Source organism: Brassica napus, chromosome A7 (assembly GCF_020379485.1).
Source record: "Brassica napus cultivar Da-Ae chromosome A7, Da-Ae, whole genome shotgun sequence".
NCBI classification, from domain to species: Eukaryota; Viridiplantae; Streptophyta; class Magnoliopsida; order Brassicales; family Brassicaceae; genus Brassica; species Brassica napus.
This window is the reverse complement of record NC_063440.1, coordinates 23,576,532-23,592,238: the sequence shown is the minus strand read 5'-3', so window position 1 is coordinate 23,592,238 and position 15,707 is coordinate 23,576,532. Positions and strand designations below refer to the sequence as shown.

Sequence of the window (15,707 nt, the reverse complement as noted above, 5' to 3'; positions counted from 1 at the left end):
TTAATATTAATTCATTTTTAGTTTATATAATGAAAAGTTTATAATATTTTTTATAGAAAATTTAGCAGCATCGTTTAATTTTAAGTTTTTAACATGTCAGTTTTAAATAAAAATCAAAAGCGTGGACGACATGCAGTTTCGATCATTGCGTTAGTTTTATAAAAAAATGCAGCTATGGTTTACAAAAATCTTCAGTTTCATGTACCTTAGCATACATTTACCATGCAAGGATCCATACACCTACATATAACGTAATGAATAAATGATCATGTATTGACTATTACGTAGAACGAGAGTGAAAGTACTTAAACGGTCATAACCTTTTCCAGAGAATGACTTGAATTATTCGATTATAATTTATATTAGTACAAATCACACATCAGTAATGTATTATTCCTTTTATTACTATTTTTAGTACCGTTCCATTAAAGGAAAGCACAAATCATACATTCACTCAGTATTTAAAACCGGAGCCTTTGTGTTTTTCCTCGATGATCATGTCGATTTTGGTTTCCATCTCAGGAGTGAGATGATTCTTGGAGTCACCGACTTCTCCTTTGCGAAAAAAACTAGAGTAATGCAGATTGTTCGAAGTTTTTCCAGTCTTATTGATCTCCATACTGCTCAGACTAGCGCACCTGAAGTACCATTGTGATACCAACACGTCCTTCACGTTCCTACACACGTACACGATCTTGCAAGGACTAGACTCGTCCTTGAAGGGTGCTTGAAGCGTGTGGAACGGCATGTGAGTCGAGAACAGCCTCGGAGATGATGGTGAGAACTTGGTCAGGTCAGGTATTGAGGTTTTGTGATAAAGACTCATCTCCAAGAAGGGTACTAAGCCATGAGGATTATCGAACTGAAGAGAAGAAGAAGTGTTGTTGAATCTCTCAAAGAGAGCGATGGTGAGAGCTTTGAGCCAAGTGGTGCCGGATTTAGGGAAAGAAGCGAGGATTATATCGGTTTCTTGAGGCTTGAAACCTTTCTGGAAATTTAAAACTCCTTGGAGAGTGTTGGGGTAGTACCAACATCCTTGGTAGTTGTATAGCTTCCCTAGAAAATCTTTGTGAGAAGGAAGTGAAGAGATTAAGCTCTTGGTTTCTTCATTTAAGTTGTCTTCTCTCATGTTCTCGGGGAGCTCCTCCTTCTCATTCATTCTTTCTTTTTTTCTTTTGTGAGTTTTGCGTTACAAAAATCTGATTTTATAATAAAGACGTTTTAATTAGCTAATTAAAAGCACGGCACAAATTAAAATCAACCCACGAGGAGAGGACCGTGGTGGGTGGGCATGATACACTCTTTAGCTAGGTCCATAGGTCAAGTTGAGTGGGGATACTGTTCAGTTATAACTTATAGGATGGTAACCACTTTCAAAACATTTTTCCTCCTACCAGCAAGAAAGTTTTAGGGTTCTTCACCGGTTCTTGGCTTTAATTAGCATTGAAAACTTTCAATTTAAGACCATACTTATTGTGGTGGTCCTTGGTTGGTGAGATCCTCATAAACTACTATAGACTTTGGTCCTTTGGAGGACAATACTGCTCGAGGATATCTTGTTGGCCAAGTCATTGAAGTCGTATTAGATCCGTTGAAACCTCAAACACAAAGATTATGTCAAAAGTCTGTTTGAAATGCTAACTGAAAAATTTGGCCATGTTGTAATGATGGATCAAGAATGTGTGAGAAGAGAAAATCAGTTGCTCATGTATCTACTATCACATTACTCTCATGTGCTGTCTATATCCTTGGTGGGAAGATGCAGCTGTTAGTTTTATGTTTTATGACAAGCAGAGGATACAAGTACAACAAACAAAAAGGTATTAATAATACCGTATTATTTCTAATCATTTCATGCTCATCTAGATTGCAATAAAGATGAAATCAGGAAGATAAAAACTTTGCATTCTTTTACCAATGCTTGCTTTTGTTACTGTCCATATTATGTAAGAAGGCTACTCAAAAGATTCTGTCTGCAGGTTTCGCAGAAGACACTGATAGTGTGGGGGAGAGGATGACCAAATACTCAAAAAGGTAGCAAACAAAAAAGTTATATGAAACTGTTCTGGATTGTTGTTCACAAATTCTACTCGTTTTACTTAAATCTTATTATTAGTAGTGGTAGTAGTAGTAGTATTCGTTAATACATCATTATCATATAGTACAAGGTGGATTAAAAAGGAAAAAAAATTACAAGAATATAACATTCTAACTAACAGGAAGAAAATCTCATGGCTCAACCTTCATGTTTGAAGATGGAAGAGATGCCTCTGTAATTAAAACAAAAACAAACAAGTCTTAGCCAGAACATACTGTTCCTTCTTGGTTTAAAAAGTAATGAGGTTTCAATTTCTTTTTTGTTCACCTGTGGCTGCTGCTGCTTGAGAGTCATGTGGGGCATCACCAGCTCCATAGTTAATCTGTATCACATTTTGAAGATCACCTTCCCATCCATTTGCTTCCTATTATTACAAAAACAGAATCAGATTATGAGCTCATTGCTACAAATTTCAGACCCTGTTATAGAATACCTGTCGCTTGTATCCACCATTTATTGGGGGAGACAATGGAGAGCTAACGTTCCTTCCCATGCTTGAAAGGGTCTGTTGCATGAATCCATGTGGAAGAGGAGGATAAACCATTGGCATATTTGGGGGAAATGGTGTTGCAGATGAAGTACCAGCTCTTAGTTGAAGTGCCTGTGTATATATATAGTTCGTATTACAAAGAAGAATCTTATGATGACTTTAAATGATATAGAGAGCATTAGTAATAAGAGAATGCAAAAGATCTCTTACATCTTTGGCAAGAAGACCTTCAAGGCTAAAGTCCATTTGTGGGTTCACAGTAGCTAGTTTCATCGATAAGAACTGTTTTAAACAATACAGAGAAGCAAATCAATAACAAGAAGTAACACACAAAAGAGGACATAGCTGAGAATGACGAAACCTCATACCTCAACTTGGCGTTGCAGCGATTGCACATAGTTAATGATCTCGTCAAGCATAACTGCCTTTCCAGTCACCTGCACGCAAACACATCCAATATCCTGCATTAGTTTTGTTTCCTTTCTTACAATTTCATGCATCATCACCTAATAAAAGACTCTAACCTTGTTGCAGCCCGGTACAAGATCTTGAAGAAACTTCATCCTTTCACTGATCTTTTCTCTCCTCACCTATAGTCACAACACAAACAAGTAATTACATCATAAGACCAGAAGAGATTGCTTCTCTATTCAACTTCCAAGAGGGTTTAAGAAACTGTACTCTCTCTGCAAGACTGTGGCTATTTGTAGCCTGGCCTCTACGTGCACGCACATGAATATATCCATCTTTAGGATCAGAAGCTTGTTTCCCCTGTTGTTTCCCACTGTTTGTTTTGTTCCCCTGTGAGTTTGGACTCTGCTCATCATTCCGCTTCTTATCACCACCACCATTGTTGTCTGGTTCTTCCTCAGATTGCTGAGATCTCTGTGACTGATCTGCTTCAGCATTCTACACAACAGATACATCACCAAAACGTCAAAGCAAGAGAGGACTAAATAAAAAAGAGTAAAAGCTTCAAATCTTCTACCTGTTTATTTCTTTTTCTCTTCTTTGAGTCAAAGCCTTTAGAAGAAGTCTCCCCACCTTTCTGATCATTACCACCACTAGACTGAGTATCCTCTGATACATTCTGTTTATTACCTTGTTCACTAGATCTAACATTAGTCTCTTTCATCCCTGCAGATGCATCATTGTGAGCTACACCAACAACATTCACTTCACTACTTGGACACTGCCCTTGAAGAAACAAACCAACCGACTCCGGATTCCCAAGCGGCTGCTGCTGATTCATCATATCACTAAAACTCCCACCGCTAAAGAGAGAAAACCTCGCTGCACGCTCAATAAACCCTGAATCAGCCGGGAACTGAGCCATGCTCGGAGGCAGGAAGCTACCAGCATTCGGCAAGAACATCCCGTTGCCGCCTTTGGGAGGCAACAAGTTAGGCAGACTCCAACCCATCTCAAGAGATCTATCGATATTACCCCTAAAGGAAGACGAAGAAGAGGCGTTACCACCACCGTTGAAGCCACCATACCCCACAGCTTGAACGTTTGCTGGATCATACCAAAGAGTCTCCATCATCAGATTCTCTGTAGGATATGAATCAGAGACTGGATTAGAACCAGAGACTCTCCAATCTGGAGGTGGATTGTTAGCAGACTCATCATAGTTCACAGTTGTATCATCACCATTCCTCAACTCATCTTTCTCACTTACATCCATCTCTCTCCTAACAGCTCAGAAAAAAAACAGACACTAAACCAAAAACCCAACTCCAGGATCAAGTTCAGACAGCTACAAAACAAAAGAAGTTCCCACACAAACACTTCCACTTTGGTCTTTAAAGATGCACAATCCACCTGTAAGAGAACCAATTGATTTCAATTAACGGAAGAACAAAAACAAAGATTCATTAAAAGATCATGATTTGTGTTCTGTACGAAACCCTAGAAGAAGAAAAAAACAGAACCTAGACCAGATTTAAGGAGGTAATGAAGTTAAAAAGAGAGAGGAGAAAAGATACCCATTTCGAAGAATCTGTGCCACTTTCTGTTCAAAGCCTCAAACTTTTTCCACAATTTCTCGCCAAAGAAAACTTTATTGAAATGGGTCCTTTGGTCAGATGACAAAACCCTTTTTCTCTGTTCTTCAGCTGCACAGAGAGAGAGAGAGCAAATGAGTGGCTTTTTTAGAAGAAAGGGGAAAGAGAAGGAAAAATAAAAAATCTAGAAAAGGATGTGGATTTATATCCCACGCTTGCATAAAAATAAGAGCTTTTTGATCATCATTTAACATTAAACACCGCCATAGCCAAACATTTTAATTTGCAGGTTTTAGTTTCAAATATTAGTTGATTTTATTTGGTTAAATCTGTAAGGTTTAACACGTAATTATTCGAATTAGAGCAATCGGCTGACAGTGACAACTTTCATTTTGGTGTTTTCTTATTTATTTATTATTTTTAAATAAATCCTCGAGACACAGGCTTTCATTATTTATTTTCTTGTTTTTATAATTAACGAACTAGGTTTGTCTGCTAAAAATATTTCAAAATCCATCTAGCTTAAGCCTATCATTTGCATACCATATTGCATTGAATTTATTTTTATAATCCGTGGAAGTGAAGCTCGAAATATTTTCTAAATAAATTAGCGTTTAAAAGAATGATATTTTTTTCTACATATATTTAGAAAAATCCAACGTATATTTTAGTTTTCTATACAATATACCATTTATATATTGATTGTACAATAAAATACAATAATAAAATCCAAAACATTAATTTTAAAAATTAAAAAAAAAGTCATTAATCAGAAATACAGAGAAACTAATCCCTTACACTGCTTACTACTACCTCCGTTCCCGAAAGTAAGATGTTTTAGATTTTTTTCTTGTTCCACAAAAATAGATTTTCTATATTGTTAAGGTACTTTTTTATACTTTTGATGAACATTAATTAAGAATATTTGAATTGATTAAATTTCATTGGTGGAAAGTTATTGGAAATTGTATAATAAAATAAAAAATAAATTAAATTATAGACATTTATTAAATTCTTAATAAGCGTGCATATTTTAGAAAATCTTAGTTTCAGGAACAGAGGGAGTACTAACCAGTAACCATCATCACTTTGATCTACTATTACGTTGAAATTTACCGACATAAGTAATCATTAATACACTTGTATTACACATTTATTAATGAAAGTATATGACCATGTAACTCAATACTTTTATATTACTAGTATTATGAGCCTAATGTTTGACATACTTATTTTTAGTCAGTCATGTGCATGCTTTTATCAGCTAGATTCAATGATGAATAAGTTCAAGTTTCAATATTCAAATGTTTATATGTAAAATATATAGGTTAATCTCTCCATTGTCAAGTGTTTATATAATAGTATATGGTATAATGCTTGCGAATAATCATAACAATTATTGGTTTCATGTTCAATGTTTTGGATTTTGTACCGAATCATAGGTAATTTTTAAACAAATGCTTTTTATTTTCATGCACGGCTTGTTGGGGTTTATTAAAATAAATATAAAGTTATTTTTGTGTCTTTTGACCGCTTGCTTTCACAAAAGAATATTGTTGCAGCTCAAGTCTAGTTGTAAACCCCGTACCGCTAAGACTTACTAAAAGATTCATAGCAATTATAATAATATATCGATAAGAAACAAAAAATATTTCAATATTTCACAATTTTGTTAGATCTTTTATTGGAATATTTTAATTTGATATTCGAGTTATTACATTCTGTCAGCTTAGGCAACTTGTGACACTTTATTCAAATAAAAATGATTCGTACGTCTTCTTTTTTTTTAACACAAAATGATTCGTACGTCTTGGTTAGTCAAATAATCTTATATGAGATCTTCGTGGTTGAGAAAGGTCTTTAAGTTACAATTATTTTTTTGGCAAGAAAAAAGTTACGATTATAATTTCTTTTTAGGCCTTTCCAAAAATAATTATCCAAGGAATCACGCTCTTTAAACAAGATTTGAACCAAGGAACTTGTGTAGCACATCGGATGGGTCAAAGTGTTTGTAGCGTTATAGCAGAAAATTTTGAGTCATTTCAATTGTCAAATGGTATCAAAGTGTTAAGATCAAATTTGTTCTAATATAAAACACATGATTTGGAGAAACTGTACTGGCCATATTGGCATTGTCCTTATGTATCGGTCATAGAAGTGTCTGATATAGCTTTGCTTTGGCTCATAGCAAAGGAAGAAATAAGTAAATTTTCTTAGAACATTTCTAATTTCACTCTATTTTTCATTATAAAATAGTATTTAGAATAAAAAAGTTTCAAAAATACTCTATTTTTTATTCTATAATAGAGTAGAAAATAAATTTACTCTATATATATAGTAACTTGTTTTTTCTTTGTTCATCATTATATTTTTTAATATAAAATAGAATACCATTGTAGTAATTACTAATTTTATTATAATTTTTTTTTCGAAGAAAAAATAGAGTAAATCATCGGAGATAGTTTTAAGCGTATACCAATTAACTATGATGGATGGTCGAGCAGTGATCAGTTAACCAACCAAAGCAGCAAAGAAGAATCCTTAGAGCATCTCCAACCCATTGTTATTTTCACCTCTATAATAGCATTTAGAGGTGAAATTGCTCCAACCCACCTCTATTTCTTCCTCTATAATAGAAATCTCTATTTTTTCCTCTATTTATAGAGGAAGAAATAACATTCCTCTATTTTTTACTCTATATTTAGATATTGCTATTTTAGAGGAATACATTGGAGCATATCCCATCTCTATTATAGAATTTCTCTATTTTAGAGGTGAAAATAGCAAAATATAGTGGAAATGATCTTAGTCTTTATACCGTTCAACCATATATGTCCGAAGGGTGATCATCATTACAGACCTCGAATATGCAATGTTCAAGATTTGACTTTCTGATAAAATACGTGTGAGTTTAGGTTTCATTTACAGTTCGATGGTTTAGATGCATGGATCGGCTGAGTTAGGGGAGGGTCAGAGCCGGGTTTGAGCATAGTCTCACGAAACATCCGTGTAGGGCCCCCACCTAATGGGGTCCCCATTTCCAACTTTTCACTTTGTAGATATGTAATGTTAATATATTAATTTTATGTGCAAAATCCAACTAAAAAACAAAGTTTTGGTTTGTACTCCTATTTTTCAAAATACATAAAGTTTTAGGATTATGCACAACTATTAAGAAGCTTGTCTTCTATCTTACAAATATCATTAAAATATAAATTAAAAATTATTCAACCAATCACAAAATAGATTATAAAATATCATTTGGTTACATAGTTTTTGATAAAGTTAAAAAGTACATTAGTATATGAAAACATCATCTATTTTGAAACATCAAAAATTCCCTAAAACATCATCTATTTAGAAACGAATGGAGTATAAGTTATTAACATTAGCGCAAGTAACTTACGGTAAGTTATTCGAATTTCTGTACTTTATTTTTATTTAAATAATTGTAAATATTATAATAAATTTAAATAAGTAAAAAACATCATTTTTAACTCACTAGAGGAAATTTACAAGAGATAGTCTTTTCAAATTCTCCTCTTCTCTTTACTCTGTAAAAGCAAACAAATTCCTAAGAAAGCCAGAGATTTTTTCTTGTTCTATAGTTTTTTCGATGTTGCTTTTTATTATCAAAGCTACGATAAGTTCATCTTTATTTCTTTTGTTTCGAATAGGGCCCCGAAAATCTCAGGTCCGGCTCTGGGGAGGGTGAATGCAACCCTCTCCAGCCCATGAGATTAACAGTTCAATTTCAAAACATTTTTTCCTAGAAAAAAGTATTATATCTTAAACAAAAAAAATTTTTAATTTTTTTTTATGTAACTAGTTCATCACTTATAATTTTATATAAAACAATTTAAACATACTTATACTAACTCTTCGTTGTAAATATACTTTTCTATTAAAAAATTGAAAAATAAATCCCTCCCATGGATGTTGATTACGTTGAAAAAAATCTTCGACCGTCAATAGAAATAGTGAAATACAATAATTTGTGCCTACCAGTTCTATTATGCATATCCAAACGCTCCGTCGTCTGAAATTGATGATATGATAACGATTTTCTTCAGTGCATTTAACAGTTTAAACTATTGCTAATCTCTTAACTAGGTTGCGATGAGGTCAAAGATCAAAGCGCACGAATATCTGTCCCAAAAAGCAAAATGCATTGTACTTTTCCTCTTCTTTTTTTTACCAAACCCAGATTTTATAAATTTTACACTCCATCAATGGAGAGATTGTTCAAGTAAACATTGTACTTTTCCTTTTTTTTTATCAACACATTGTACTTTTCCTAACAAGAATATATATTATGTTGTAGTTGAGAACAATGTGGACTGGTAATGTTGAAATAGTAATTGTTCTAACTGATAACAAAGTGGTAAGAAAAATTTGTACAATAATTAGAATAATGATTCAGAAAATTTTAAGTTAAAGTTCGACACTTTTTATATGCTAACGTCAATGGATACAACGAAATGGCACGACCATTAAACCAAAAAAAAAAGCAATGGCACGACCAAGTCCGAGAATTGCAGTTGCACAAAAGTTATAAATGAAATAAAAGAAGAACTGGGAAAAAAGTTAATTATTATTAATTTACTAAAAAAAATTACTTTTTGAACGAGTTTTGAATAAACGAAGAATACATTATAAGACAATAATTTTCAAATTTTATACTTCAACTTAAGATATCTTTTTGATTTAATCTATTCTATTAAAACAGCAGTTTGACCCATTGATATATGTTCAGTCCAACAATTATTTCATCTACCTTTACTTATTATGCGTAATAATTATGTAATTATATTATGTGTCATATTTAACAAATTAATATATGTAGTATTATGTGTAATATTTATGTAATTATAATTATATACGACACAACCTTATGCGAGCTTTGTTAAAATATGTCAAATAGGTTTAAAATAATTTCCATTTTGCGTCATACTTTGTTATATTTTAAAAAATAACTATTTAAAATAAAGACCATATTAATAAAATAATAAATTTAATACAATTATCAAAATACTTTACTAATTATTTTTTATAAAACATTACACAAATATAATCACACATAAAAACACGATTACAAAAAAAATACATATATGATACAAGGAAATACACAAATGCGTATGAAACTTGATTTATTTAATATACTTACAAAAATTATCTATTTTATTAAATTCATATCATACAAAATATGATTATACAAACACACAAACATATAAATTATATTAGGCAAAAAATTCAAAAACAAAAAATATACCCGCCCTCGAAAGGGCAGGTCAATATCTAGTTTACTAATAAATCATCTAAAATGCGGTTAAAATTGTTAGCGTTTTTGTTTTTAGAAAATGTTTAGTGGAAATGAATGTTTGAACACTGCTTCTGTTGGTTTCAAATGTATGTTTTAATTGTCAACAAAATTTGCTTTTTTTTAGCAATTCAGATTGTTGCTCTATATCAATACAAATAATTTATAATTTGTTTTCAAACATTAAAATGAAATTTAACAGTCTGATAATGTTACCCAAAAAAACAGTCTGATAAATTTCACAATAACTTATCACCTTTTGATTCCGAAACTGCATCCAAAACCTACCAGTCAATGGTTAAATGTTTACTCGAATTTAGTTCCCTTTTAATATACTAACAAGTTGGTGTATTTTACTAACTAGGTAAATGATTATTGACGCAACAAATTGTTTGGTTTTCCCTAACACAAATCCTTTTATTTATAGGATTGGTGATTGAACAAGTGTAAACGTATTAACAACTACTAGTAAGATCAAATACTATAATAAAGGAAGAGTAGATGGGCGGTCCGGTTAGCGCAGAGATCGAGGTCATTATTAGTTGGCCTTGGGACTTGCAATTTCCAAAGAGACCTAAAGAAACCTTATAATAATGGAATCTCCAGCCTACACCTTCACTTTATCATTTCTATTTTTAATTCTTTAATTATCGACTATACTTTAACCATATGCAGCATTTTTAACAGTCAACTAGGTAGTAATCCGCGCCTTGCGCGGCATGCGATATCTATATCATTCTTAATTGTAAAGATTTATAATTTTGTATAACATAAGGTGTATCTTAAATCCACGGTGCTTAAGGAATAAATGGATGATAATATGTGGAACATGGAGTCTATGACTTGAGTTAATTTTGACTTCATGTTGATTTACATGTTAACAATTCGACAATCACTGTCATTAGACATGTTTTTTTTTACAAACCGAAGTATATAACTTGTCTTAGATGTTAATAAAATTTTGAAAAATAGGTCAGAACACTCAAATATGATTATCTCAGGGGATAAGGAAAATATATAGCCCTGTGTAATTTAAAAATATAGTACTCGAAATGAAAAAAAAACAACATTGAAGCATAAAATAACTGAAGGTTATCCGACTATTTAGAACATAAAGAAAATAGTGTTTAATAAAAAAACCAAAATAACATTAAACTTCCGTAAAATAGTAAATCAAATCTTTAACTCTCTTAAATTTGAATCAAATTCCACGGAATGGAATCTTGAAAGTAAAAAGAAAAACATCAATACTATCAACATATATTGGTTATCAGAATTGAATTGTCATAAAAAAATTCTTGAGATCATTATAAACTCACATTGATTTGTAGTATTTTATTTGAAAAATCTCAGGATCAAATAAAATATCCGAACAATCTTCAACAGTTGTTAAATGTCAGAAACGACCTATAAAAAATTTCATTAATACTCAAAACTTCAGTTCTGATCACAAACAATTAAAATTCTAGGCCAGAATAATAATAATAGGGATTAATAATTAATAATATTCATGCAAACAAATACTCACCATTTTGATTATGTATAACATAGAATTTGTAGGTCTAATCAGCATACGATACGGTATAATGTAAGAAGACCCTCTCACCTAGGGGTGTCCAATTCAGGTATGGCTTGGTTTTAGTTCAGTTTTTCGGTATTTTGATTTATAAAAAATAGTTACCATATTAAAACCATATTTAATATAGTTTGGTTTGGTTTATATACTGTCGATTTTTGGTTTACTCGATTTTATATCAAAAAGAAATATATTTATCCATTTAAATATTTTGTGAATTTTATTTTATTCGATTAGATATCGGCTTTAAATCTAATATAACACAACAATATTTTTGTTTTAAAATATATTACTTATTTTTTTACTATTTAAATAATCATTGAACTTATTAAGTTAATAATAGTAATAGCTTTATGGAATAAAAAATAAAAATATTAGTAATCCATAATACTATTAAATAACTAAATATTAGAATACATATTTGTCAAAAAACTAAAAATTATGTCTTGTTTAATTTAATAAAAAAGATAAAAAAAATAACTTTTAACTTAAAATAAAATATTCAATTACTAAAATTAACGCTTAAGTATGAGGATCACATCAATAAAATAAATCATGTATATATTTTTAATTATATCATATACTTTACATATACTTATATTACTATATTTTGATTAATCGATTTATTCGGTTTTATCAGTTTATATACCAAACCATATCTATATACCATGGTTTTTTTAAAATGATATTCATTTTGTATATTCAGTACTATCAAACTCAAACCACTTTCTCTATTTTTGTTTGGTTCAGTTTTAATTGGTTGTGTCACTTTTTGGTTTATTCAGTTTTATACCAAAAACTATAAATATATTTCTCCTTTAAAATATTTCGTGAATTTTATTTTATACAATTTTATATCGGCTTTAAATTTAGTATAACATTGCACTATTTTTTAAAAATAGATTACTTATTTTTTCTTATACTATTTAAATAATCATTAAACATATTAAGTTAATAATAGTAATAGCTTTATGGAATAAAAAATAAAAATATTAGTAATCCATAATACTATTAAATAACTAAATATTAGAATACATATTTGTCAAAAAAGTAAAAATCATGTTTTTTTAATTTAATAAAAAGATAAAAAAGTAAATTTTAACTTAAAATAAAATATTCAATTACTAAAATCAACATTTAAGTATGAAGATCACATCAATAAAATAAATCATGTATATATTATTAATTATATCATATAATTTACATATACCTATACTACTATATTTTAATTGATCAATTTATTCGGTTTAATCGGTTTATATACCAAACCATATCTATATACCACAGATTTTTTAAAATGAAATTCATTCGGTATATTCGGTACTACCAAATCCAAACTACTTTCTCTATTTTGGTTCGGTTCAGTTTTGATTAGTTCTGTCGATTTTCGGTTTATTCGGTTTTATACCAAAAACCATAAAGATATTTATCTTTTAAAATATTTTGTGAATATTATTTTATATGATTAGATATCGGCTTTCAATCTAATATAACACGACGATATTTTTGTTTTAAAATAGATTATTATTTTTTCTTTTACTATTTAAATAATCATTAAACATATTAAGTTAATAATAGTAATAGCTTTATGGAATAAAAAAAATATTAGTAATCCATAATAGTATTAAATAACAAAATATTAGAATACATATTTGTCAAAAAGTAAAAATTATGTTTTTTTTTAATTTAATAAAAAGATAAAAATAACTTTTAACGTAAAATAAAATATTAAATTACTAAAATCAACATTTAAATATGAGGATTACATCAATAAAATAAATCATGTTTATATTATTAATTATATCATATAGTTTACATATACTTATACTACTATATTTAATTGATCGATTTATTCGGTTTAATCGGTTTATATACCAAACCATATATATATCACAGTGTTTTTAAAATGACATCCATTCGGTATATTCTCGGTACTACGAAATTCAAAGCACTTTCTCTATTTTGGTTCAGTTATAATTGGTTTGGGTTTTCTGGATTGAACACCCTACTCTCACCCATATAATACCATTGTTTTGAGTTGGGTCTTTTCTAAATTATTCTTGAGTAGATTATTTTTATATAGATTTTCGTTTACAACTGATATATAGTTAACAGAAGCCTTCGAAATGTGGTATCGTGAGAACAATTATGATTTTAGTGTACAATGATTTGGTAAATCACGTGGTATACATAATTTTGTAATGGACACTATGGCTTGCATCAAATCACAGATTATAGACAATTTTATTGCTGTAGTTCTCTCTGATTTTGTTTTTAAAAATATAAGATTCCTTTCTGATGTAAATATATTTTTGAAGTTTAACGTAGCAAAATGTTAATTGAAAAATATAAGAAAACAAATGGTGATAAATAAAAGGAAGTATTGGACACAATCTACACGTTCTTCTGCTTCACTCTAACACATGCATGTGTTGTGTCCGTTCTCTTCTTTGTCTTCTTCTTCCCTCTTCTTTCTTTTCCAAATTTGATCCGTTCACTTTCTGATTCTCTCACCAGACACAAACTCCATATTCACTCCGACAGTGGAAACATTTTATCTCTTCCTTTTTCTTTCTCACTTTATGTTCTTCACGACGAACACTACGCTTACATGAAATTCAACAACTTCATAAAACACTATGCTGCAAAGGTTCTTTTTCTTCTTCTCGTTCATCACCTTCACTGAAAGTTGAGAAACTTGATACCATAAGCGAACACAAAGACAAACAGCAGTATCCATCCGATGTGGACAGCAGCTTCTACTGGTAAGAAGTCGTGTTCGAACTCGAACCCATCTTTCAGCAACTGTTTCAGACTCGTCTCTCCGACTCCACTTGTCCGCGAGAAGCATGAGCGAGATGTGATGAGTCCGTGTACAACGTCCAAGCCATTTAATATAAACCAAAAAAAAAGAATAAAAAAAGGAAACAAATTATGGCATTAAATTCAACGTTTTTGTGAGAAGCGCTCACAGCACGACACGTATACAAAATTGAGGATAAAATCTTCTCATGCAGCCACGTCAAAACGATCAAGAGATAATTAAGGAAAACTTTAAAAATGCTTCTCCTTTAATATATAGGGGATATCTTTCGTTTGTTTACTGCTGCTATGTACCTTTTTTTTGTAGCACTGCTGCTATGTACCTATTTTATTTTTTATTTTTTGGTCAAAGTACCTATTTTATTTTTTTAAAATTACGACAATAAGAGCTACATCAGAGCTCGAAATGATTTGAGTTGATTGAGTTAATTTTACGAACTAAACTCCACCCATCACCACCACCACATGTGTATTACTCTTTTCCATTTAAACTTAGTGATCACAAAAAAAAATATAAAGCGTTGTCAACTTGATTAAACACGTATTATTTTGGACTTTTAAGCATATATGAATAATTTAGTTGGACCCCCACACACACACATTTGTGTGTGTGTATATATAAGGACCAAATAAATAAGGGTTATAAAATAGTACATCTAGTATTATGTTTTCTAACACTATTAAAAGTTTTAAACCAAGATTATTACATTTTTAAAATAAAACTATACTAGAAGGATTTTAATTGTAAACACAACCTAATAGATCTTAAGTATCCTCTAAATGGCATCAGTTAAAATTAAAAGTAGGCAAAGTTTACGTTTAGATTCTGGTTTCATATTACTAAAAAAAATTATTCAAAACTATCTGTAATTTGATTTAGTTACAGTTTGGCTCGATGAAATTTCAGTTTAGACTTGGTTTGGTGTTAGTTCAAATACTATTAATTTATAAGGTTTATGCCAAAAGTGTGTTTAAAAAAATAATAGTTGTATGGAACAATGTTTGAGTGATGAAAAATATTTTACAAATAACACAAATAGTTAAATGGTAAAATATGTATATATGAAATTTAAACCAATTTTGGTTTATTAAACACACCACAAAAAATAAAAATTAATGAAATAAAAATCATATTAAAATTAAGTATGTTACTTGGATACATCTTTTACATTTTGAAGTGAATGCTGATAGCAACATGTTTGGTAAAAGAAGTGCTCCGCGCATACGATTGTGACAATGTACAAACGTAAACCATTATCTATCTCTGCATAAAGGCAAAGGCTTAGGAGAATCTTGACCATCTCAAGACCGCAATCATTTAACGTATTCCTCTTATCCATCTTTCATAGAAACGCATCATCACTTTACCATGAACTTAAATATAAATAGAGGGA

General features: G+C 30.4%; 2 protein-coding genes across 3 annotated transcripts; both read right to left on the bottom strand.

Moving 5' to 3' along the window:
• Positions 1 to 333: 333 nt before the first annotated feature.
• Positions 334 to 1,906, bottom strand: LOC106357180 (cytosolic sulfotransferase 1-like). The gene has a single exon (XM_013796856.3). The coding sequence runs from the start codon at positions 1,157 to 1,159 to the stop codon at positions 455 to 457; it is 705 nt and encodes a 234-aa protein (XP_013652310.2). The 5' UTR covers positions 1,160 to 1,906; the 3' UTR covers positions 334 to 454.
• Positions 1,907 to 2,087: 181 nt separating this feature from the next.
• Positions 2,088 to 4,900, bottom strand: LOC106354046 (transcription factor bHLH49). 2 transcript variants are annotated; one of them, XM_013793892.3, is made up of 10 exons: positions 4,808 to 4,876; positions 4,577 to 4,705; positions 3,577 to 4,412; positions 3,270 to 3,497; positions 3,113 to 3,178; positions 2,957 to 3,025; positions 2,799 to 2,870; positions 2,532 to 2,699; positions 2,366 to 2,462; positions 2,088 to 2,270 (listed from the first exon to the last, which is right to left on the bottom strand). In XM_013793892.3, the coding sequence occupies exons 3-10, from the start codon at positions 4,273 to 4,275 to the stop codon at positions 2,230 to 2,232; spliced, it is 1,440 nt and encodes a 479-aa protein (XP_013649346.2). In that variant the 5' UTR covers positions 4,276 to 4,412; positions 4,577 to 4,705; positions 4,808 to 4,876; the 3' UTR covers positions 2,088 to 2,229. The 2 variants fall into 2 exon arrangements, with proteins under 2 accessions (XP_013649346.2, XP_022544844.2); XM_022689123.2 differs by having other exon boundaries at positions 4,577 to 4,900.
• Between the last annotated feature and the right edge of the window lie 10,807 nt (positions 4,901 to 15,707).

Coding starts and splice junctions, on each gene's coding strand:
- LOC106357180 (XM_013796856.3), bottom strand. CDS start 1,159: ATGAATGAGAAGGAGGAGCTCCCCGAGAACATGAGAGAAGACAACTTA.
- LOC106354046 (XM_022689123.2), bottom strand. CDS start 4,275: ATGGATGTAAGTGAGAAAGATGAGTTGAGGAATGGTGATGATACAACT. Junction 3,498..3,576: donor AGAGAAAAAGAAATAAACAG/GTAGAAGATTTG, acceptor TCTGTTGTGTAG/AATGCTGAAGCAGATCAGTC. Junction 2,271..2,365: donor TCAAGCAGCAGCAGCCACAG/GTGAACAAAAAA, acceptor TTTTAATTACAG/AGGCATCTCTTCCATCTTCA.